General features: G+C 32.7%; 1 protein-coding gene and 1 long non-coding RNA gene across 15 annotated transcripts in view; one reads left to right on the forward strand and one right to left on the reverse strand.

Moving 5' to 3' along the window:
* Positions 1 to 5,523, forward strand: part of LOC143191820 (uncharacterized) — a 29,937-nt gene extending 24,414 nt beyond the window's left edge. The window contains exons 2-3 of the long non-coding RNA XR_013004636.1: positions 5,038 to 5,143; positions 5,383 to 5,523. This is a non-coding gene — a long non-coding RNA (uncharacterized LOC143191820). The remainder of the gene's footprint in view (positions 1 to 5,037; positions 5,144 to 5,382) is intronic.
* Positions 1 to 23,191, reverse strand: part of Sarm (Sterile alpha and Armadillo motif) — a 340,621-nt gene that overhangs the window by 21,134 nt on the left and 296,296 nt on the right. For 12 of the 14 annotated variants that reach the window (XR_013004627.1, XM_076397203.1, XM_076397196.1 and 9 more), the window contains 2 exons: positions 15,662 to 15,895; positions 15,403 to 15,558 (listed from right to left, as the gene is read on the reverse strand). Coding sequence is in view for 13 of the 14 variants with exons in the window: in XM_076397203.1 (XP_076253318.1) it covers positions 15,403 to 15,558; positions 15,662 to 15,895 (390 nt within the window). In the remaining variant the exon portion in view is untranslated. Of the gene's footprint in view, positions 1 to 15,402; positions 15,559 to 15,661; positions 15,896 to 19,480; positions 19,647 to 23,191 lie in introns of those variants that run through there. The other 2 variants (XM_076397202.1, XM_076397204.1) reach the window with 1 other exon arrangement.

The raw sequence follows: 23,191 nt of genomic DNA on the forward strand, positions 1-23,191 counted from the left end.
TTCTAATTTATAGCAATGTGGAAGCGCTACAGCTACTGGACTCTTAAATTTTCATTTACATATTGTACTAGTAATATATGCAAGATGCACTAAAAAAAATCAAGTAACTGTCGTCGCATGCGCTTCTAAGTTTCTTTATTCTATGCACATGGAAAAAAAATGAGTCAAATGTACAGATGGATCCAAGTAATCAAATATTCGAGTAAATGGGATATGGGTTGTGATGTTTTCCAGTTTTTCTCTACACGATAATGTTCCTGGAACAGCGAAATTGAAAAAAAGTTAACCAACACATTCGAATAGTAATTCATTTTTCAGTTGATGTGGATTGAGAATACTTTTTTCGATATTTTGATTCAAAATCTTTTTAAAAAATGTCCCCAATGACACACAACACTCAAGTAAATATTGATAGACCTGGTGGAAGAAATATACGATTACACGATATTTACGTCTTACTATTTTTAAGTACATTAGTATTTTACTCAGCTCTTAATAGATTTGACTCTTGTAGAACCCGTGCTATTTATAGAGTCATTATTTTGCAGTTTATTTTTAATAAAAAACCCATGTTTGAATAATTACGTTTCATTATATTTCTAGCCGAGTACAGAACAATATAAAATATTCACTAAACACTCGGTCTTCTTATTTAAATATTTTACAATAATAATTGTCGGCTCCTATAAGGGATTAACATTAATAAGGAACGACAACATTGTAATTATGCAAATTTTGAACAAACAGAAGTTTATGAAACACACAAACGTTCGCGGCTCCTGGAAAAATAGAATGTTAATTTTAATGTCGCCGGCATGATTTTCAGTCCAATTCGAATAAAATGCCTCGCGTGTGTATTCCAACTGGGAGTGCCGTAAACACCTCCTAGTTATATAGGCTAACCTTGCTTTGTGGTATTGGGTATTAAATGTTGTTAATTTAGTGGCGTCAATGATCCTGACCTAATAAATCAACAAAATACTATATATATATATATATATATATATATATATATATATATATATATATATATATATATATATATATATATATATATATATATATATATATATATATATATATATATATACTCCTAATCTATCACTACATAGTATAAAACAAAGTCGCCTTTTCTGTCCCTATATCCCTATGTGCGCCCAAATCTTTAAAACTACGCAACTGATTTTGATGCGGTTTTTTTCAATAGATAGAGTGATTCAAGAGGAAGGTTTATATGTATAATACATGCATAATATACTAAGGCAACATTGCTAATTTTAGAGGTTTCTAACGTGATGTCGTAAATTAACCTATTTTTTAGGCTTATTTAGCAATTAGCAAAAACGCTGCCTAACCCTATGAGTTAGATCAAATTAATGTACTACAGTATTGTACACCATAAAAAGGTCTACAAAAAAGTCCGCGATGGTATATGTTTATCTTTTAGGGATAACCCACATTAACCATTTTTATTGTTTACTTTTTACGTGAGAAAATGGCTTATTTACGAAGCTATTTTAAGCAATACGGCATTAATCCTTATCGAATTAAGTACCTTAAATACAGTGTGCAATTAATATAGATCAATATGGTTCCTTACAGCATGTAAATTAAACAAATATTTTCGGAGATACTACAAATTTAAAATTTGCGTTTAAAAATGTGTAATGTAATAAAAATTGTATGAATTTAGATATTCCAAAGATAGCAGGAAATCTTCATAGTAAGTATAGGGGAAGAGGAATTGTTTTACTCCAAATTTAATGCGTGCAGGCCAAGAGCAGTAATGAATGAACCAAAAATACTGGATCGATTTTAATCATGTTTTCATTGAGTGACATAGGCATATATATTTTATGCCCGTGCAAAGTCGAAGCGGGTCGCTATGTTTTTATATACAACGTTCATATTTTTTCTGTAGTGTATTTAATTTAGTATCAGCATTGCAGCCGTGCGAAGCCGGGGCGGGTCGCTAGTATATATATATATATATATATATATATATATATATATATATATATATATATATATATATATATATATATATATATATATCATTTACGTTTGTAATATGAATGTTATTCAGAAATAATGTGTACATTATTCAGCTTTTTTAAGAAACATTATTCAACTTTGTTTTCCATATTCTGAAGGTGTAAATATGTAATAATTTAGAGTAATTTTCAAAATATTACGCGCGAAGACTATTTTTTTGGATCTATCAAACTAATTTTGTATCAACCTTGAATGTATAATTTTTCATCGTTTCAACCATCTTTGCATTATTTTTTTTACTATTATATTTTTTTATAATTTTAGGTATTTTTTCTCTTATGTAGAGGATTTGTATTGTGACTAATTAAAAAATGTGTTCTATTTTATTTCAGATCACCAGAATGACATTCTTAATCCCAGGATGATGAAAATGTTGTAGAACACCCGTGCGTCAAGAGTAGAACTAAACATTCGAAACATATTTGACAAAACATAATCAAATTTTTATGATTAAATTTTAAGACTTAGCAAGCGCACAAGCACATTCAGTTTTAAAACTTTATAAATAACTAGATTTTAATTTTTTATATATTTGTAAAACCATTGCAAAACATTTTTCTTTGGTCCAAAAAATACAGCATAGAGCTGTAGTTTGGTTTGATAATTTGAGAACAGATTGACATTGTCTTAAAAAGAAAAATTGAAAAAAAATGTACTGTTAGTCCTTGCGATGTTGCTATAATAAAACCAAAAATTGATTAAAAAAGGTTTTAGATAATACGCAAGGAGAATTAAAAGAAATAAAGTGTATTAGCTGGTATATATGGTAATGTACCTGAGTTGTAAGAAAGTACAACAGCTACGTTTGCTGATAATATTTCCATAACGGTTGTAGGTAAAGAGCACTAGGAAGCAGCTCTAAAATAGCAAATGCCAATAAACCAAACTACCAATAATTGAACTAAACTCATATATATCAGAACAAATACCTGCGTTGAAGAAGTTGCGCAAAGAAGGAAAAAGAAGAACTAGATTAAATTTAGAAGAATGTATAGTCTGTTTGAAATAAACTCTGCCCTGTTAACATACAATAAATAATAATAATACTGTTCTATAAACAAATCCTTATAGATACATGATATCCAGAGGTAGGGTTGTGCAGTACCAAGAAGAGCAATTTGGACATAATTCAGCGGTTTCAGAAGAAAGTATTGAGGAATGCTGCTAATGTCCCGTGGTAGTTCAGTAATAGTGGTCTCCATAGAAATTTGTAAATGGTTACCATAAACCAGTTAACCATTAAAAAAAACTGGCACAGACTAAGAAATTAAGACTTCTTCGCTATGTTATTGCTGAGGTAGTTCGGTTTTTAGACTGTTCAGATAAACAAAAACCATTCAATAACAGGTCAACTGTTAAAAAGTTCCCGGCCTGATACATAGATGGCGCTGCTAGAACTAAATCCATATATTTTTTAATTAGCACTAATCTTCAAAAGATGTATGTATAAATTTGACAGCTGTCGGATCATTAGTTTGTGAATTATAGCATTTTCAGTGAAGCAACTTTTGTTATTATGAAAAAATGGATAAAAAGGAATTTCTTCTATATTGCCTTTTGAAGGGAAAAAATATAGTTGAAGCAAACACTTGGCTTGATGCCAGTTTCCGGACACTGTCCCAGGAAAATCAACCATCAAGGATTGGTATGCTAAATTTAGATGTGATGAAATGAGCACCGAAGACGACGGACGCCCAAAAGAGATTGTTAACGACGAAAACATTAAAAAAATCCACAAAATGTGATGCCCAGACAGATGATGATGAGATTTTTAATGACCGTAAATTGAAATTTGGCAACCGGTATGAGAAAGCTCTGTGCAAAGTGGGTGCCGCGCGATCTCACTTTTGACCAAAAACAACAAGTTGATGATTGGGAGCAGTGATTGAAGGCAATCAAGCGTAATAAGGCCGAGTTTGTGCATCGATATGTGACAATGGATGACACAAGGCCCCATCATTTCACTCCGAAGTCCAATCGACAGTCATCCGAGTGGACTACACACGATGAACCCGCTACAAAGCGTGGTGGCTGGCGAGGTTATGACGTCTGTATTTTGGGATTCGCATGGAATAATTTTCATTGACTACCTTGAAAAAGGAAGGATCATCAACAGCGACTATTACATAGCGTTATTGGACCGTTTGAAGGACGAAATCGCCGAAAAACGGTCGCATTTGAAGAAAAAGAAAGTGCTGCTTCACCAATACAATGCACCATGTCACAAGTCAGTGAAAACGTTGGCAAAAATCTATGAATAGGACTTCAAATTGGTTCCTCATCCACCGTATTCTCCAGATCTGACCCACAGCGACTATTTTCTGTTGTCAGATCTCAAAATATGCTCGATGGGAAGACATTTTCGTCGAATGAAAAGGTGATCGCCGAGACTGAGGCTTATTTTGAAGCAAAGAACAAATTATACTACAAAAATGGCAACGAAAAGTTGGAGGATGGCTATAATCAATATATCACCCTTAAAGGGAACTATGTTGAATACAAAAAACTAATTTTGCCAAAAAAAATTGTTTTACTATGATAGGCAGGGACTTTTCAATTGACCTATTAGGACTAATCCTTTTGGGTTAGTGTACACGTTAATATTAGTGTAAACAAGTTGATGGAACCTAAGAGATTTGAATGCGAAAATTTTTAAATTTTTTGTAGAAATTTAGGACTGTATAACATCACTCATTGAACAAGTACTGTTTAGATTGTAAATTTTTAGTAATAAATTACTGAGATTAACAATAGTACAAAAAAATTAAAGTAAAACGAAAATAATTAACACTGAAACTAAACAAAGGTCATTGATACAATTGAATGTACTTGATCTAATAAAATGAACTTTAAAAACATTAAAAATTCTCAGTGTTTTCTTTTCTTAGATTCCTTATTGTGATACGTAACATCATCGTAAATAAGTGTGTTTATAATGGACCCGATCTGAAACATAAAACTTTTTTTTGATTTTCTTTCCAGGTCCTGGTGCCAAACTGATCGAAATCCCGGAGAGAAAAATCTGGCTTGGTTTTATTTACAAATATGTTTGTTTTGATTGGATTGCGGCACGTTGAATAGTCACCGGGTGAGTCATTCTATTTTACGAATTAATGGGACACAAAAAATAACTTTCTTCTAAAAATAACTCGGGTGATAAGTTATTAATTTTTATTACATTTACCGAATAATATAATGTAGACGATCATTTAATAAAGAAAATTAAATATTATGTATTTCTGCAATGAATATAGAATGAGTGACAATTTTATTCCAGCATTCTTGAAACATCGGATATATCGTTCTATTTCATAAATTCGTTTTCAGTTATTTCAGCATTTGACTACAAGAAAGCTCTGTTCAAAGTGGGTGCCGCGTTTGCTCACTGTTGACCAAAAACAAGATCGTGTTCATGATCCTGAGCAGTGTTTGGTCATTTTTGCGTCGATATGTGATAGTGGATGAAACATGGATCCATCACTTCACTACGGAATCAAAACGATCGTCATCTGAGTGGACAGCAACTGGTGACAGACTTATTTTGAGGCAAAAGATAAATCGTTCTACAAAAGTGATAATGAAATGTTAGAGCGGCGCTGAAATAATTGCGGGCTCTTGGTGGAGATTACTCGTTTTCCTTGTTACGTCAAGGACTTTTCAGCCAATTTGTTATGCCTTCGTTCTCACATTTTTCGCGATCACATGATTTTATTATGTTGTAAAGATATATTAAAGTGTTTGGATTTGCAAAAATGAAGGGGATAATGACTCCCCAATATTTTATCATACATAATATAATAAATATAATAATTTAGAGATTATAAAAAGAGAGAGATAATAAAATTAAAAGAAAACCAAAGATGTACAATATTTTCTTATAAATACTAAAAACAAATTAACGAAATCTATGACATAATTATAATATAATACATAACATTCAACTATTTCAAATCAAAGTTTCAAAAACTATTCAATTACGAAACTGATAATTACTATATTATCAGTGCTGTTGAATTTCGATCTTAAGGTATGCATACATAGAGAATTTAATGGATTTTACTGTTCTGGTTACATAAAAAATATATGGCGTTAATTATATAGAACATATTAAAATGTTGTGATCATTAGATCATTTAGTACCAAGAAATAACAATCAATGTTTATTCATTATAGTTCTGGTGATGTGTAGGCTTTATTATATTTGTTCGACGAAGATCATCATGATGAATCAATAACAATCGAAGTACTCTAAACAGAATATATTATCTGGAGAGTGAATAGTGTCTTTTATATTAAACTACACGAACTGCATCACTGTTATTTTCTTAATTAGCATCACAATACCCAACCGGGTTATAAAATAGCAGGAAATGCGTATATTCCGAACAAAACACATTCCGCCATTTAACCTAACCAGATGGTAATTTTTCGTGGTTTGAGACTAATTATGCGCAATGCCATTAAACAATTGTAAACCATGATGGGTGAAGGTTGCGCAGGAAGTCGTAAAAATGCTATTGGACTATTTCATTTTTGCCGCTAACAATGGCGTTTCTTATTAAAAAATCACGATTTCTGTCGGAAACTATTTATTATGGCAATAAAGCCGCGGCTCTGGTGCTTTTGTTCATGCGGCCGGTTGTTTATCTCAGTTACGTAATCCGGAGTTTATTGTTTGACCCAAATACTGGTTTTTAACACATAAATATTGGGTCGGTTGGAATATTTGGACTTTAAGCGCTCTTTTCGTTTGAGATTCAAAATCGTTATTATGGCGACAAAAATTTTACAGCGAAAATGAATAAAACAAGTAGCAGGCCAATTGAAAAGTCCCCGGCCTGACACATAGATGGCGCTACTAGAATTAAATCTGTGACGACCGCCACGACCCTTTAGGCCACCAATCATTCACGTACAACAAGTTCAAGGGATTAGTACCATGCAGTTCCAGGCTATAAAAGACCATCACGACGACATCTCGCTCTCTTTTCTTTTCTCTACCCCCTTGTAACAGTACCACTTCCACAGCGCTACCGTACTTCCACTACCTAACTTAATATCCTGTCCATTCTCCCGTCGACCACATGTATCATTGAATGTTAAAATAAACAAGTTTTATTCAACCAGTGTTTTTAGTTCTCGTGAAAATTCCTTCCAAAAATAGGAAAGGGAAAAATTATTAAGGGAAAAATGCAGTTGAAGCTTGGAAAACTTGGCTGTGTGCCAAGTTTCCGGACACTGCCCCAGGAAAATCAACCATCAAGGATTGGTATGATAAGTTTAGAAGTGGTGGAATGAGCACCGAAGATGCTGAACGCACTGGACGCCCAAAAGAGGTTTTTACAGGTGAAAACATTAAAAAAATCCACAAAATGATTTTGAATGACGGTAAATTGAAAATGAATGAAATAGCAGACACTCTAAAGATATCAACTGAACGTGTACATCACATCATTCACGAATATTTGAGTATGAGAAAGCTTTGTGCAAAGTGTGTGCCACGCGAGCTCACTTTTGACCAAAAACAACGACGTGTTGATAATTCGAAGCAGTATTTGAAAATGATCAAGCATAATAAACCCGAGTTTTTGTGTCGATATGTGACAATGGATGAAACGTGGCTCGATCATTTCACTCCGAAGTCCAATCGACAGTCATCCGAGTAGGCGACACGCTCCAAAGCGTTGGAAACAGTCGGCTGCCAAGGTTATGGCGTCTGTATTTTGGGATGCGCACGGAATAATTTTCACTGACTACCTTGAAAAAGGAAAGACCATCAACAGCGACTGTTACATAGCGTTATTGGACCGTTTGAATGACGAAATCGCCGAAAAACAGCCGCATTTGAAGAAAAAGAAAGTGCTGCTTCATCAATACAATGCAGCGTGTCACAAGTCAGTGAAAACGATGGCAAAAATCCATGAATTTGGTTTTGAATTGCTTCCCCATCCACCGTATTCTCCAGATCTGCCCCCAGCCACTATTTCCTATAATTTAAATATATATTTCCTATAATTTTGCCAAAAACATGTGTTTTACTATGGTAGGCCGGGGACTTTTCAATTGACCTGTTATGTTATGGGAGCACCATTATAATCCCCAGATCCCTCTCCCATCGAATTAACATGGGATGAACTGGATAGAAAAGTGAAGAATCGATGTCCATCGATCTCAGCACAGTTGTGGGAATACTTATAAAGCAAATGAAGACAGTGGACTCCGAATACTTAAATAATTAAAAGAATTGGTAATACCCGTAAATAAATAATTAAGGAAATTTAAGGAAAAATGTATTCAATTTATTTTATTTCTACTAAATATATTTTACTAACTTTAACTAAATATTAGTCTGAAGTTTTGAGTGTAATAAATCATAACTTATCTGTTTAATTGTCATTCTTTTAAATTATCATTGTTTCCAAATTTTTGAATGGTAGTGTAAATATAAAGGTTACTATTTTTTAAGAGAGAGACAAATTCAGACAGATGGATTCTACAGCCTTAAATTTTAGAAATTCTAGAAGGACATCTATAATATTGGAATATATATAATTTGAAGGTCCAAAGTCTATAATAAATATATCTCAGACAAGATTGCTCATTTTTTACAATAAATATTTTAATTAAAAATTTAATCAGGCGTAAAATATGGATTAATTGTCTTAGAAACCCATCATATACCCATACCATCATCCTTATTTGACGGCAATCGGAGTTTTGAACGTGTTTGTGATCGTTTACCTTGTTCCTGACCCTGATCCTTTTTGAACAACTCGTATGTTATACGTTTTTCTAACGGTCGTTATAAATCATCTTAGAAATGGTTCAAGAAAAAGTCAGAGGGCGATTAAATAGTGAAATTTCTTAGTTAACATGAAGCTTCAGTCAGTTTTTAGTTTTGATTGATTAATTTGCAATCCAATATTCATACTGTTGAAGATATTGCAAAATATGACTAAACTGGTTTAAATCTGTAGTGGCTGCGAAATAATGTATAATATATCATCTAAATAACAGCGATTTTCTATATGTTTTGTAAAATGCATCTGGATCGTACTGATTTGCCATTTCAGACAATAAAAAATCAGTTTTACAAAGAAACTTTGCATGCTCAACAATTAAAATCGCTCCCGAAGGGTTACGATGAATTGTGAATGTCAAAAACACTGGCATGTGAATGGCATGAAGGATTTAAGGAAGGTTTAGATGCTTATAGTCGAAAATCATCATATCTGGTATTAGATAACTGGCTCATGTTATATGCACAACGTTTAACAATGTGCAATAATATTATATCGGTAGGAAAACTGCACTTTTCTAGACTTCATTGTTCATTGCTTTTCTAATTTATAGGAAGAAATTAAGAAGTGATATCCTTTTATTTATTTATATTGGGAATATAATTATTTATTAGTAGGTGCCAATTGAAATAAAAATGAAAAGTTTTCAATCAAGTAGATTATGCTTCCTGGAGATATCGTCCTATAAAAAACGCGCCTAGGATTCTGCCTCATGGGTGGTAGTTCAATGTGAATATAAAAACCAACAGTACACCACATAACAATTGTGTAAATATTATGGATACTTTGGTGGACTCAGTCACTGACCATCATTCAGCACAGACGTGTCACCATCGACTGCTCAAGATCTGAAAGTCCAGTTAGGAATAAACAATTAAAACAAGCTCATTCAAAATATCGTCGAAGTCACACTTAAGAACCTAGAGAAACTTCTAGAAGATTTACCCTGTAGAACTATCACGAAGTACACAGAGAAGTTGTTACAAAATAAAGTCAGTCATTCTGAACTACATAAAAAAGTTATTAGCCATTCAAATGGTAAAATTTTAAATATAGGAAAAATAGGTCGCCCTGAATTTGATATCGTGATTTAAAATGGACGGACAAATATGTAGAACTGTACTGTAGAGGAAATACTTTAAATTTCAAGTTTCGAATCTAGGAAAAATACTATATATATAGCATTACTTTTACCATCAACTTTTATCAGTTGACAGCCGGTTGACAATAAATAACGGTCAGTATAATCCTCACAATGTTATACTTTAATCAATTTACGAAGAATGTGGAATATAGTGGAATAATTGTGTCTAGTCAGTCTTTTTGTTTCGGTTGGGATTGTTCGTTTAGGTTGTCATCTGATTTTTCCCTTCTTCATCTTTGCTCCCCATATTTCCTTAAACTGTCTTGATATTTCTTATCATGTCCATCTTTGTTACACGTCATATTCTTCAGGGGTATTTAATTTCTGCTGCTTATACTTTAGTTATAGTTATTTTATACAATACCTATGCCTTGCTGCTTAGTTAGGGTTGATCTGAATATTGTTTTGTACAGTTCCATTTTAGTTTTGCTTGTTATTCCTTTTTTGTTAATACATCTCCAATTTATAGTTTTTCTAATTCTGACATACATTCATTTATGCTTACTTATAATAATTTATTTTGTAGAAAATGAACTGAGAAAAACATTAACAAAGTACATAATACACAATCCAGGCGCTGCAATAACACAATGATTGTGACATAAATGATCCCCCTGTACTTTATGAGTGTGAGAGAGATCAAAGAAACCAAGAACGTAACTGATGAATCAAATCGCGCGTGTTATATCGTCCACGGAATGTACTGTTTGACGCTTCTTTCTCGTCTAAATTTGTTTTGGTCAGAAATAGCAACGTAGAACTATTTTTAATTTCATTCCGACGGTTTTAGTACAGCTCACCTTCGTTCGATCCTTGTTGCGTACGTCAATGTTGCTGTACGGATATTTGTCGAGGAGTCGTCAGAGATCCACTTTCGTCCGAAATCGCCGATTTTTTCCCCCTTAATTCCACACGCAAGACGCTTTCGTCCAAACTTCCTCGTAAATAATCCGATTATTCATAACCCCGCTTTTGTTTTTTTTTCCAAATTTCCAGATTAATCGAAAAGTTTAGGTTTCCCCCCCTCGTCGGGATTCATTTGTTTACTTGCTTGCGATTTGGATGCGACTGGTGGTCGACTTTGCTTGCGCACCTGCTTTTGAAAGTGTTCGTTTGTCTCGTTCATCAATCTGCACCTTTTATATGTAGATCGGTGATTCAGTTGGCAATCTACCGAGGAATTTTGATTCATCGAACTCTGAGTATATATAGAGCTTCGCGCGTTATTTTTTATGGCGTAATTCGAAAACGGCAGGCAGGAAAAGGTATTAATGAAAATATTTTGTTTAATTACTTAATTCTTCAATAAACTTCATCCAAAATTAATGAAAATAAATGTTTTTTTGTTCATTTAGGACGAATAATTTATACTTTAGAAAGCTAGAGTTATGTTACCTTACATATTATTATATTTATTAAATACACTAGTTCTAAAATATTAATAACTTCTTATGTGTAATGGAAATTACAACGGTGAAAGGGTATACTTTAATATATAACAAAATAGTCCAAGTCTTAAAGATTTATGAACTTGTTTGATATACTGACTGAAAAGTATTGAGTCTCATTATTAAACGATAACTAAAAAGGATTTTAGGAGCTCTGAACACGAACTGAAATGGTTACACTCAAGGAAAACATAGAATAATCCATTAAAATGTTTATATTGGCCCTTATTTCAGATTCAGGCGAATGGTCACCTTATAATGTATTCTATTTTGTAGCAAGAATCATAATTGTTAAGAAACAATGCCAAAAATCAGTTTGTTGACAACAAAGATAGGTAGAGACGAAATTAAAAGAACAAAAGTAAATTAAGCAACAATATATAAAAATAATAATAGAATGTGATGAAAAAACAGTCGAAAAGAGACAAACAAAAGATAAAATCGGATATATTATAAATTATAAGGAGTATATCACACTGGAAATATTTATAAAAAAAACTGTTAAAACAAGTTCTTATATCATTACATTACATTTTATCATGTTTATGATTCACATAAAGTAAAATATAACAACCAATAAAGTATATTCAAAACGAATGTGAATTGATTTTGATGGTGTAAACCAAGGATCGAAATACATAATTTTACAGCAAAACTTTTTTTCTGATGATAAAAGTCATCGTATGCTATCGGAGAGTTTAGTATGCTCATCATATAAATATGATTGACGCCATGGAAAGGTAGTAATTTTAACTGAAGGCCCAAACATTGAAAAAATATGCAGTTATACAAGCAGAAGGCACCATACAAGTTATCAAGTATGTTTCGTCTTAAAACATGAAAGAAGGTTAGTAAGTGACACTATCGTGAAAGCAATACAGCTACTGAACAACATGCAGAATAACAGAAGATTGAGAGCGAATGCTATACGAACTTGTGTAGTGTATAAGTCTTATTTTTATCTTTAACTTAATTTTAGTCTAATTTTATTTTGATTATTTTAGAAGTAAATTTAGATGAACAAGAAAACAATAGCAATAAATTAATTTTTAAATTATGGTTCTACTAAGCATGTCTATATACAAGCAGACAATGATGCAGACATCATTGAGATACTCAAAATGCTGCCAGAAAAATGAGTGAAAGTACTGACTAACGATGAAAAATAATATGAAACATAATAACGTACACAATTTTTCAAAATATAGCTTTGGATTTATTTAAGACACTTTCAGGAGATAGTTGACATACTAAAAATACCCAGGGTCATAAAGTTGGTTATAATTTTCATGAAAATTTGAATATGAGAACGTTTTATGGGTAACATATTCACCAACACACTAGTACAAGCAAAATGTTGGTGATTATTTTCTGTTCTAACGAGTTGGTGAAGACGAATGATGATATAATTAATACAGAAGGAAATAACTAAGAAAAAAAGGGAGGAATAATACCAAATTAAGCCAGTGGAAAGTAAGCACCAGTATTGCGGGGGATAAGATGGAGAGTTTTTTTACGTGGTATTAACTCATTCATTCATTCTACTTCAACGTAGTGGACGTTACTAGACAACATGAGTCATCATCATATACCAGAGAAACTTTTATATAATTTATTTTAATAATTAGACTGGCAAATAATGCTCAAAAACAAAGATGCAACATTGACTTTGGTCTAACTGTTTAACTTATTTTGATAAATTAATAAAATATAGAACGCCCGAATATAATGATAAATATACTTAAATCCAATAAAGTAATATATAAAAAATAAACAAAAAATTGATATTATAAAAGTAAAACGTTCTCAATATCAATAAAACTGATAAAAAAAGATAAGTTTGCAGGACTACTATTGATGTCGTTATCGCATAAGGATTAAATATTTAATTCTTTAATATAAATTCACATCAATAGATAGGAAATTTTTAAATTAAAAAATATAATCAACCGAATTTTACCATGGATAATTGTGAAGCACGAAATATATTCAACAAGGCAAGTAAACGAAAAAGGAGCTTGTGGCAATGTTTAATTAGTGAAATGATGAAATAACGTTAAACTTTCGATATTTCCACGAACTCATTTGATTTATTTCGTCCAGTAAATTGTTTGAAATAACAATTTATCAGTAATTACCATAAGTTTTCCAGGAAATAATGAGTTCTTGGTCTTCTTGAGTTTTCTTTGGTTGGCAAATTAATAAATCTATAATATATTAAATTTCTTCCAGATTATCGATGCTTTTTAACAAATCAATATTCACAAACCAATGACTTATTCTTGATTTTCAAAACAATAAATCCATAAACTATTGAATTTTTTCCGAATATCGAAAATTATCAATATCAATATATAATGTTATGTAGATGTGCTTAATTTCCTGTTGAAGTAACTTTTAGGCTATTATAGTTTTGAAGTATTTAATTAATGTACAACTTATCGATTTATATTTTAATCCACTGTTTGGTCGCTGTAGTAGTTAATACACAATATATCGAAATATCGACATATTTTTTAAGATATCAAAAAAGGTATCGAAAACTATATTATCCCAATAATTTTTTCCTGAATATCGAAAAGGTATTCCAATGATATATTTCCTGCTAGCTGATCTATTGTGGTGAGGGTAATAAACCTCTTTTTCGTCGTCAAAATAATCGACACAAAAAAATTACAGAACAGTGGTTTCTTCTTGCTCTTCAGAATAACAAATCTACGAAACATGGTTATTTTCTAAAAACATTATTTCCACGACATTGCTGAAGAACTTTTGCAACCCATGACTTATCATGATCTCTTGATTTTAGAATAATATAATGCTCATCTATAAATAACTTTTATAATGGTTGTAAGAAGTATCGGAAATATTATTTCATCATAATGTACGGATGGGATTGCATACTTTGTCGGTATTTTGATATAAAGTATTTTGTCACCTCAACACTCAATTTAAAAGGTGCAACGTCTTATACCAGAAATTATGTTTATAATTTATCAAAATTCGATTTGATAGATATCTGATATGTGGTACTTCATATGTCGGCAGCTATTCATTTGATGAAAATCGAAATCATGAAAGATTTTTCTGAGATATGTGAAGAATTTGAATCTGGCGAATATACTAGGTCTTAAAATAAGTCTTTAATAATAACTGTAATATGACTTGAAACTCCTTTTAAGTAGTTTTTTTTACAGTTAGCGTTATTATTCTCACAATTAGTGTTTTGACTATTAGCTAGCAAACCAATTTTCATCAGTGATAATCAATAATTAACGTTGATTTAATTGGATTTTTCCGAATTTAGTATACATAAATATGATCTTAGGAAATAAGCAAGAATAATGATACCATAAATAAAATTATTAAATATACTAGTTATAAAGTGTTGATCACTCCTTTTTTAATGGAAATTGAAGGAGTAAAATTTATGTTACAATAATAAAAGAGTCTCAGCAATGTTAAATATTTTTTATCTTATTTAGTTGATTAAATATTCAAATTTCTTTTGATTTGATAATTAAACAAACAATGCTGGTCTAAATAAACTTTAGAATAGCTGTAAGAAGTGCAGGAAATTTGATTTCATCATGATTTACGGATTGAATTGCATACCTTGTCGGTATTTTGATGTTTTTGTCACCTCAACACTCAATTGAGACATTGTGTACCATCTTATACCAGCAATTATGTTTATAATTTATATTTATCAATAGTCGATTTGATTGATATCTGATATCTGGTACTTCATATGTCGGCAGCTATTCATCTGATGTAAATCGAAACCATGAAAGATTTTTCTGATATATCTGAAGGATATAAATCTGGTGAATATGCTGGATCTTAAAATAAGTCTGGTTTTAAGTATGTACACGTTTTGGTTAAACAGTTTTTTACAGTTGTTGTAGCAGTTGTATGGTATAAAAGAATTAGTCAATAAAACATAGAACTATACCTTTGTTTTTTTGTTCGTAGTTTTTTGTTCGAATTTCAGACTTTCAACGGCGTTGTTCGGCTGAGGCGAAGCCACCTCAGAGGGCGCCCTGCTGTCATCCGGAAAGGTAACCAATGGCTGAGAATCCGCTTCTAGATCTTCCCCATCGTGATCCACCTAAAATGAACGTCGATTAACGACCTTTCGATAAAATCGGATCGGTATGTCGGAAGCAACTAACGTCTTCTGGCGGGGTAGGGTAGCGGTAGCATGTACTAACCAAATTTTCCAGTGAACTCTTCAGTTTCTTGATGTTGACGGGTAGGTCGTAGTTCGAGAGGCTGGTCTTCATGTCGTTGAGGTTGTTTTTCAGGTCGACTAGGTCTGATTTCATGTTAGACGCTTTTAGATCGGACGAGGACGAGAGGTGCACTCTCTGGGTTGATGTGGTAGTCGATGAACTGGAGGACTTGACTCGTGTCGTCGTCGAACTCGTTTGTGAATTGGTTTGCAACTGGAACAAAAAGAAAATATTATTAATCATAATTTTTAGGTGCCTAATCTAATATATCTGTTAAATTTGGTGGTTTTAACATTTCCCTATAAAAAAAATATTAGCTTTCTATTTAGAATTAATGATTTATTCCGTGTATAGAGACACTGGCCATGGAACATACAACTTGCATTCTCTGCATCATTTTATTTAAAGAAATCTGCTGATGAAGGCCATCAAACACTTCTAGAAACTTAACGTGATTCTACTTTACTATATCGTTATTGTCGATTTTAATATCCCAAATTCAACTATTTTTCTGGAATGATCTTTAAGTAGGTCACTGGACAGTCGGTGGACTTAATACCGGGGACCGTAGTTCGGAGCCCACGTTAAACTGTAAGTCCAGTCCATATAAACTCTCGTTGGCAAAAGGAGACTTTAAAATATATAAAAAGAAACTATTTAAAAGAGGTGATTTTTCATGTCAATTGCAAATAATGTACTGGAGAACAAAAAAACTGTAAAACAATTAATGGCACAATGTACTGGATAAAAACCCAGCTCAAACTCTCAACTTTCAGACAGCTGAGCAGTTGATTCATGAACAGTTTCCAGATTTTTACATGCGATGAGAAAGATCCAAAATGGAGGCTACCACACGAATTGACTGAAAATGCCATTTCGAGTCATTTAGACATCGCAGTTTCATTGCTTTCCAGGTAAAAAAAGAAACATTTTCGTATTGTGATTAAGGATTATTTTTCCATTTAGAATTAATGATTTATTTCATGTATACAGACACTGGCCATTGACACACAACTTGTATTCTCTGCATCATTTTATTTAAAGAAATCTGCTGACGAAGGCCATCAAACACTTCTAGAAACTTAACGTGATTCTACTTTGCTATATCGTTATTGTCGATTTTAATATATTCCAGTTTCAACTATTTTTCTGGAATGGTCTTTAAGTAGGTTACTGGACAATCGGTAGAATTAATACCGGGGGCCGTAGTTCGGAGCCCACGTTAAACTGTAAGTCCAGTCCAGATAAACTCTCGTTGGCAAAAGGAGACTTTAAAATATATAAAAAAAACTATTTAAAAGAGGTGATTTTTCATGTCAATTGCAAAGAATGTACTGGAGAACAAAAAAACTGTAAAACAATGAATGGCCCAATTTATTGGATAAAAACCCAGCTCAAACTCTCAACTTTCAGACAGCTGAGCAGTTGATTCATGAACAGTTTCTAGATTTTTACATGCGATGAGAAAGATCCATAATGGAGGCTACCATACGAATTAACTGAAAATGCCATTTCGAGTCATTTAGACATCGCAGTTTCATTGCTTTCCAGGTAAAAAAAGAAACATTTTCGTATTGTGATTAAGGATTATTTTTCCATTTAGAATTAATGATTTATTTCATGTATACAGACACTGGCCATTGACACACAACTTGTATTCTCTGCATCATTTTATTTAAAGAAATCTGCTAACGAAGGCCATCAAACACTTCTAGAAACTTAACGTTATTGTCGATTTTAATATCCTAAATTCAACTATTTTTCTGGAATGGTCTTTAAGTAGGTCACTGGACAGTCGGTGGACTTAATACCGGGGACCGTAGTTCGGAGCCCACGTTAAACTGTAAGTCCAGTCCATATAAACTCTCGTTGGCAAAAGGAGACTTTAAAATATATATAAAAAAAACTATTTAAAAGAGGTGATTTTTCATGTCAATTGCAAATAATATACTGGAGAACAAAAAAACTGTAAAACAATTAATGGCACAATTTACTGGATAAAAACCCAGCTCAAACTCTCAACTTTCAGACAGCTGAGCAGTTGATTCATGAACAGTTTCTAGATTTTTACATGCGATGAGAAAGATCCATAATGGAGGCTACCATACGAATTAACTGAAAATGCCATTTCGAGTCATTTAGACATCGCAGTTTCATTGCTTTCCAGGTAAAAAAAGAAACATTTTCGTACTGTGATTAAGGATGAGAAATGGGTCTACTACGACAGTCTCAAGTGGCTTTCTTGAAGGATGGGAACAAGTTACCGAGAAAGATGGTAAATATTTTGATTAATATATATTGTACCAATTTTGTCACTAAATACCTTTTTAAGGTGAAAAAAATATCATATTACATCCAATACGTAATACTGTTTTCTAGAGGAGCTTTGAATCTTGAAGCTGTTGGTTTTAGAAATTTATTTTCCATTAGTAACAAAAAAATCAAACACCAAACAGCAGTATCTTAAATTTGATGCTTGTGCTTCATACTCTTACGGGCTATCTCAGGAATGAAGTAGTTTTATCAAAATGCGACGAAGAATGATGATGTGAGAGATTTTTGCACAGATTATTATGGTGAAATAATATTGAAGCCAAAATTTTTATAAGAAACTAATAGCCCACAATCGTAAAATTTAAGAACATTCTTATAATAAGCGTTTTGACTATGGACTACCAACTAATTTTCATCAGCGATAATCCATTATACAATCGATTATCAATTAATGTTGATTTAATTACATTTTTCCGTATTTAATATACAGAGATAGGACTTTAGAAAGCAATTATTATTAAATATACATATTGATAGCTACTTTTTTTAAATGGAAATTGGAAGGGTAAAACTTGTGTTACTATAATAAGAGTCTCAGGAATGTTAAAGCTTTCTGAGCTTATACTGAAATATTATTAAAAGAATCCATTAAAATATTTAAATGAGTGCGACTGTTATATTTAGATCAAATAATCTAAAAAATCACTAACGTCTGTTTACAATTGACCGACGATGATTGAACTCAATATTGAGATGATACTATGCTAATTATTTGGCCCTGTTTCAATTCCAGGTGAATGGTCACTCCATAATGTTTTCTATTTTGTTGCAAGATTCAGACTATTTGAGGAACAATATTAAAAATTAGTTTGTGCTCAAACTAAAAACTAACATAGTAAAGACAAAATTAAAATAACAGAAGTAAAATAAGCAGAAATATATAAAAACAGATAATCAGTATTTAACTAAAATGTGATGAAAAGCAAGTAAAGACAGACAAATAAACAGATAATATAAGGAACATATCATAGTAGAAATGGAAGATTGAGATTTCTCGCAAAAAAACTGAGAATGCGAGTTTTTATCATTACAGATGCTCTCAACATAGTACAGAGTATGTGTAAGAGAGGCCAGATGACAGCAAGGGTTTAGGAATTAACGAAAAGAAGCAGGGGAATAAGAGCAAAAAAAGCATCTCGGTTACCAGGAATGTTAAGATCTAAAATCGATTCAATGTTATTTTCTTTCTGTCTTCCTTTAGAGGGGCATAGAGAGAAGAGAAAACGTTATTATTGATGTTGAAGAGAAATACACGCAGTACTCGAAATAATAGATAAATGATGAATAGAAATGAAAGCATAATAAATAAGTAAGAGGGAATGATCGTATTTTGGGATGTCTTAAATATAGGTATAATATATGGTAAAAATATTTGAAATTAAATTGTAATATAACACATAACATATGTACTTCGTTCATTGTCTCAAAGTAAAGTTAAATTGAAGTAATACTCGATAAACTTACCTTAAGAAGAACGAGTTAAATAAAATAATACAGAAAAGCACTACGGGATCACTCTAAAGGATACCAGATGGCTTCGAAAGAAAAAATAGCAAAACAGAGCGACTAGCTCAAATTTGGTTAGTTAAATTCGCGATCGTTCAAAGCTCGCGTCGTAATCGTACTGATCAGGTAAATGTCATCTGGCGCATTTAAAACCTACGTTGATAAGTCATGTGGATATTTCGGTCATCGTGATACCCTAGTATTATTTTTGGCATTGTTCGGACGTTGGTATCGGAGACTGGACCGGCGCCAGGGTCGCGTCGAGAGTTTCGGTAGAATCGAACGGTTCCAGTGAGGTGGTCGATTCCTGGAGACATGTTTGTTTTGTTTATATAACGAGCTTTCGAATGAAATCGTTGTTTATTTTTTGTGAACACGTAATAAAACCCTGAAGTCGCAAAAAAGGTTTAGTACATGTCAGGTCGCGGAGAAAAATATAGATATTCGAAATAGTTATAAACAATTTTAAAACTATCTACTTAAACCACATTTGTTATTTAGCGAAAAAAAAACGGAAATAAATTACCGACACATCTGGTATAAATATCAGGACTCTAGCCTGGATCACTCCTGCATGTAATTCGTAAAAAATGCATAAATAATCCTCTGGTTTGATACTGAACAGCTGTTCGATGGTGTTATCTCTACACATTGCTTTAGAAGCATTTTGTTTAATTTTGGCGATGAAGCTCCATCAAAAACCACCGGGTATCGCTGGTTTAATGAATTCAATCGTGGTCGTAATTCGCTGTCCGACGAGTTTCGTGAAGGTCGCCCAAAATCGGCTGTTGTCCAGAAAACATCGATGGTGTATGCGAAATGATTAAGTAAGATCGTCATGTCACCTATTGTGAGATTCAGGCATCTCTAAGCATTAGTTCCACTCGCATATATGCGATTTTACATGAACACTTAACTGTGCAAAAGTTATGTTCGCGTTGGATCCCACATAATTTGACAATCGCTCAAAAAAAGACTCGTGTCGATTGGTGCAAACAAATGCTTAAGAAATTCAAAAGACGCTTCATGCTTCGAAAGACGTTTATAAAATCGTGACAGATGACGAATCATGGATATATTCGTATGAGCCCGAAAGAAAGCAGCAGTCGACTGTATGGGTCTTTCAAGATGAACCAAATCGAACAAAAGAATCACTTCAAAGAAAATGGTGGCCTGTTTCTTCGGGAAAACTGGTCATATTGCAACAGTGCCTCTGGAGGATCGTAGAACAGTAAATTCTGATTGGTACACAAGCATTTGTTTGCCAGAAGTCTTCGGTGAAATAACGAAAACAAACAAGAGACGCCGGATTATTCTTCATCATGACAATGCGAGCTCTCACACATCGGCTCAAACAAGAGGCCGTACAGCCCTGATTTGGTACCCAATGACTTCTTTTTGTTCGCATCCGTGAAGAATAAACTGCGTGTTCAACGATTTTCATCGGCCGAAGAAGCTATTGAAGCGTTAAAAAAGCATGTTTTGAAGATACCTCATTCGGAATGGAATAAATGCTTTGAAAATTGGTTTAAGCGTATGCAAAAGTGTATCGATCATCGTGGCGAGTACCTTGAAAAACAATAAAAATATATTCGCAGCTTAACTATTTGTTATTTTTTCCTATTCCCGAAATATAAATAGTGACCCTCGTATAAGTTGTGACCTGTCCGAACAGCACTTCACTTCACATGAAGATATTGAAAAATGGGTCATTTCGTGGACAGCAAAAGATACATCGTTCTTTCGAAATGGAATGCGTAAATTGTTTAAATGATTGGAAAAAGTACTGACTATCCATGGACAAGGCTTTGAATAAAAATCACTGTACCGATTTTTAACAATAATGCTTCAAATTAAAAAAAAATCTTTTAAAACGAATTTATAGGACTAATAATGTGAACTTATCTCTACAGTACATAAATCCAAACAATTAATACTCTTTCAAAATAATATGAGGAGTTCGTACATCTTTGTCTTGTGCCACGAATGGAAAAAACATTAGAAGTATGCATTCGTATCTAATCGTAATTACTATTTTCATTCCACTACTTTTTCGACTGGTTCGAATGTCTTGCGACTATCGATAACAGGTCAATTGAAAAGTCCCTGGCCTACCATAGTAAAACACAAAAATGATATGTACACGTTCAGTTGATATCTTTAGAGTGTGCTATTTCATTAAATTTCAATTTACGGGCATTCAACATCATTTTGTGTATTTTTTAAATGTTTTCATCGGGAACAACCTCTTTTGGGCGTCCACTGCGTTCAGCGTCTTCGGTGCTCATTTCGCCACGTCCAAACTTAGCATACCAATCCTTGATGGTTGATTTTCCTGGGTCAGTGTCCGGAAACTTGGCATCAAGCCAAATTTTTGCTTCAACTATATTTTTTACCTTCAAAAAACCATATTTTATCTTTTTATCCATTTTCTTCACAATAACTAAAGTTGTTTCACTCAAAATGCTATAATTCATAAACTAATGATCCGACAGTCGTAAAATTTATACACGCATCATTTGAGGGTTAGGGCTAACTTAAAAAAACGGAAGTAATTCTAGTAGCGCCATCTATGTGTCAGGTCGAGGACTTTTCAAATGACCTGGAAATTCATTATTTTTTGATCACATTATATCTGACTAAGTTCAAGAAAACCACAGATGATATCACATACCATATTGAGACTAATTATTAAATAACTTATCGGTAATTAGCGGTTCGGTAAATCACCTACCGCAAAAAAAAATAAAAACGAAACGTGATGTTATTCCTTTCCAGTACCCCATTCACGTGTCATTCGGCGCTCAGTCATGGCAACGATTGTCGCGAAAATAACCTCGTCCGCACCATATTTGTTTATTAATAACTGGAAAGTGTTTATTTTCGTATTCTTCGCAGCTTCCGAATTGGACGCCGAGCCGTTTTGCGGTGGCGATGGTTATTCATTCACTGGTTTAGTTGTTTTAGTGGAAACGGTACGAAATCAAGCGAGCGTCGACGATAAAGTGATTCATCGACTGTCTCATTGGTCTAGCTTCATCGAATCCATTATCAGGATGAAGCGTTAGGGAGATTATTTATAAAGCGAGATTAATTATTCCAGTATATTAGGTATTTTTATGAAGTGTGACCGAGTGAGGTAATGTTTGTGTTACGATTAATGGAATCATTAAACATGTATCATAAATAACCATGTTAATAAGAAGTATTCATTACTGTATGAGTTAATACTTATGCGAAATAATTAAACGACAATTAATAGGCATATCTGATGAAATATTATTGCAATTCATTCATAATTTTTTACAAAACATGATGTAGGTTATACTATCCACAAGTAGGAACGCAGCGAAAGCTTATTCTGAAATATCCTCATCTGGTAATCTTTATCCATTCTTTAGCCTCTCTTTTTTGAACTTCAGAGTGTTCTCAACATGTTGAATAAATATGTTTATGTTTTAATGAAATGAATGATTATAATGAAGAACTGACGAATATTGTCAATATTCACTAGAATCAGTAATACTTCAATGAATCATGTGAATTAAGGCCCCAGTTCTTGATATAACAGGTTAATCCATATGTCTTTTAGTTAGCCCTAACCCTCAAAAGATGCGTGTATAAATTTGACAGCTGTCGGATCATTAGCTAGTGAATTATAGCATTTTC

Source organism: Rhynchophorus ferrugineus, unplaced genomic scaffold, assembly GCF_030347505.1.
Source record: "Rhynchophorus ferrugineus isolate W39M unplaced genomic scaffold, kcgeb_rfMv2 rfM2, whole genome shotgun sequence".
Classification (NCBI taxonomy): Eukaryota; Metazoa; Arthropoda; class Insecta; order Coleoptera; family Curculionidae; genus Rhynchophorus; species Rhynchophorus ferrugineus.